Source organism: Myxocyprinus asiaticus, chromosome 15, assembly GCF_019703515.2.
Source record: "Myxocyprinus asiaticus isolate MX2 ecotype Aquarium Trade chromosome 15, UBuf_Myxa_2, whole genome shotgun sequence".
Taxonomy (NCBI): Eukaryota; Metazoa; Chordata; class Actinopteri; order Cypriniformes; family Catostomidae; genus Myxocyprinus; species Myxocyprinus asiaticus.
In genome coordinates, this window is record NC_059358.1 from 1,050,001 (window position 1) to 1,052,500 (window position 2,500).

Below are 2,500 nucleotides of genomic sequence, written 5' to 3' on the forward strand. Positions count from 1 at the left end.
TATATATATATTATTATATATATATATATATATCAATATATACATACACACACACACACAGTATATATTGTATTAAGTCTATGGGTCAATTTTTGTTACATTAAAAAATACATTTATACATTACTATTATGTACATGTTTTCACTTACTCAACACAAAATAATTTTAATATTTTCGGGGGGTTTAAAGTAAAAAGATGTCATGTGGGTAACTGTCTGAAGACAGTAAAAAAATAAAAAGTCTTATTAAAAGCTGAAATGATTGGAAAAAAGAAATGTTGGCATGAGTGGTGCAGAATAATCTTTTATTATAATTTATTATTTCTAAATGAGCAGTGAAACAAATTTGTTTTGAAATATTATTAATATTTGAAAATCTAAAACAACTCAAAGTCAAGTGGTGTATTACTAACATGCAGAGAAACATTTTGTAGTCATGTGACCAAAACAAAAAATGAGCAAATCAAACCAAACCAAACAAAACTAAACAAAACCGAGAGGTCTTTTAGAGCCAAAACTGTGTGACGTTTTAAAGCAAAATAATTACATTTTTTATAAAAAGGCATATTTTGTTCAGGTCAAATGGTGTAACCCTAAGAAAACTTCTTTATATTCTTGACTCAAAAATGCATAATATTTGTATAAAAAATAAAATAATAATAATAATAGTAATAAATAATAATAATAATAATAATAATAGTATTATATATATATCACCTTTTACGTGATGGTTAAGTCATTAAGTAAAAAAAAAAAGTGTGGAAAATTCTGTTTTTCATAAATGTATGAAACCAAATAGCACACAAAATTACATTTCTACAAAGTTCATCCATGTGTTTTAAAAAGATTTCATTTATCACTAAGGACAACCTTATTTGTCAATGACTGCTACAGTATCTATTTATGAACATAGTCAGATATATCATCAATATATGAGGTGTAAAACTCACTGTTGAAGCTGTTCGTAGGTGATCATAGTAAACTTCCTCGATGGCCTGAAAGTAAATCACCCCTTTGAGCTTCTTCTCATCGAGTTCTGAGACCAAAATAACAAGAACAACAATTTTTACTCTCTTTGAAACAGGAGCATATAATAGTTATTTAAAATGCCTTATAATACACCTTATAATCAGTAGCATGTTCTATTGATAAGTTGTAACCACAGTTATAAAACATTAATAAACCCAATTTCATGCGTTATGTTGTGTTTTCACAGGCTGCATAATAACTGCGGTATAACATAACAGCATTAATGTCTGTGACTCAAACGCATTGAAGCTCTAAGTCCTCACTGGTGTAGTATGCCAGTCTTTGGTGGTCTAGATCGAAGATAAACCACCTCCTCCTCCATGTCTTTACACGGCCTCCACGTTTGGTCAGAAAGCCGCCACACTTCCGCGGAGATAAATTCACTCCCATACAGCTGGTCACATTGTGACCCAGAGCCTCCACGTGTGCACGCAGGTCAAAGTTCACCGTCAGGGAGAGTGGGACACCCAGCTGCATGAAGAAGAGGAATCAGACCAGATAAAACCTCAATTCAAAATGCAACACAACAATTGAGATTGCATAGTTTCAGCTGAACCAGACAGAATCAGCAGAGTGTTTTTCAGCCAGTAACAGTACCTCTGTCAGGCTGTGCACTGGATTCTGCTGCAGCTGATCTTCAGCATGTGATTCCAGTTTTGATTCGTCTGTGTGTATTTGTAATGAATTCAGCTCGATCCGTCTCTGTTGTTCTGCCTGCAATCGCCGTCTCTCCTCCTGCAATCAGTAGAATCACTTTCACCACTGACTCTCAAACTGGAGGACACGAAGCATGAATGATTTTCATGCACTTTTAATTTGGCCGACGAGTTTCCAAAAGAGTGTCATTACACTACTTTTGCGATACTTCCTTGTCTCGCAACTCGCAAGTATGAGTGTTAAGACAGAGATGTTTTTAATAGTGTTTCTCGTTTCCACTTCAGTAGCATAAACGTGTTTCTAATTCATTTCTGTGAATCAGTTCAAACTGTCCGTTTCAATGAATAGAGTCAAAACTTGGATTTTCAATCACTCAAAAATCAATGGAGTCTCAGCCTATTCATTTATGTTGGTAAATATGGCTGTTTAATATAAAGTGTTGTTATTTTGGTGAATATAAATGAAATTGATGAACCTTCAGAGAGCTAGCGTAGCAGAACTGCAACGTTTGTTTACAGCAATTGAACAATAGCTATTTATTCTTCATAAAAATGGTAAAAACATGAGACATAACCATAGCTGACACTCTGAACTGTGTCACAAAAACAGTTTTGGTCAGAAATAAATTGCATATTGAATGTCAAAGCTGGCTAAAGTCACAAAATAGTCACCTCAAAATAAAATACCTGTATGGTTCAAAATGATGTTTATTTATTTATTTATTTTTATTAATCAGTGGCTTCCTAAACACCCGATCAAGGAGGAAAAATAAATAAATAAATAAATAAAGTTTTATATATATATATATATATATAT

General features: G+C 32.8%; 1 protein-coding gene across 5 annotated transcripts in view; it reads right to left on the reverse strand.

The window, feature by feature from the left end:
* The window catches only part of phldb3 (pleckstrin homology-like domain, family B, member 3), a 41,531-nt gene that overhangs the window by 1,442 nt on the left and 37,589 nt on the right, over positions 1–2,500 (reverse strand). For 4 of the 5 annotated variants that reach the window (XM_051719243.1, XM_051719244.1, XM_051719241.1 and 1 more), the window contains 3 exons: positions 1,625–1,762; positions 1,291–1,498; positions 949–1,034 (listed from right to left, as the gene is read on the reverse strand). In XM_051719243.1, coding sequence (XP_051575203.1) covers positions 949–1,034; positions 1,291–1,498; positions 1,625–1,762 — 432 coding nt within the window. The remainder of the gene's footprint in view (positions 1–948; positions 1,035–1,290; positions 1,499–1,624; positions 1,763–2,500) is intronic. The other variant, XR_007899365.1, reaches the window with a different exon arrangement.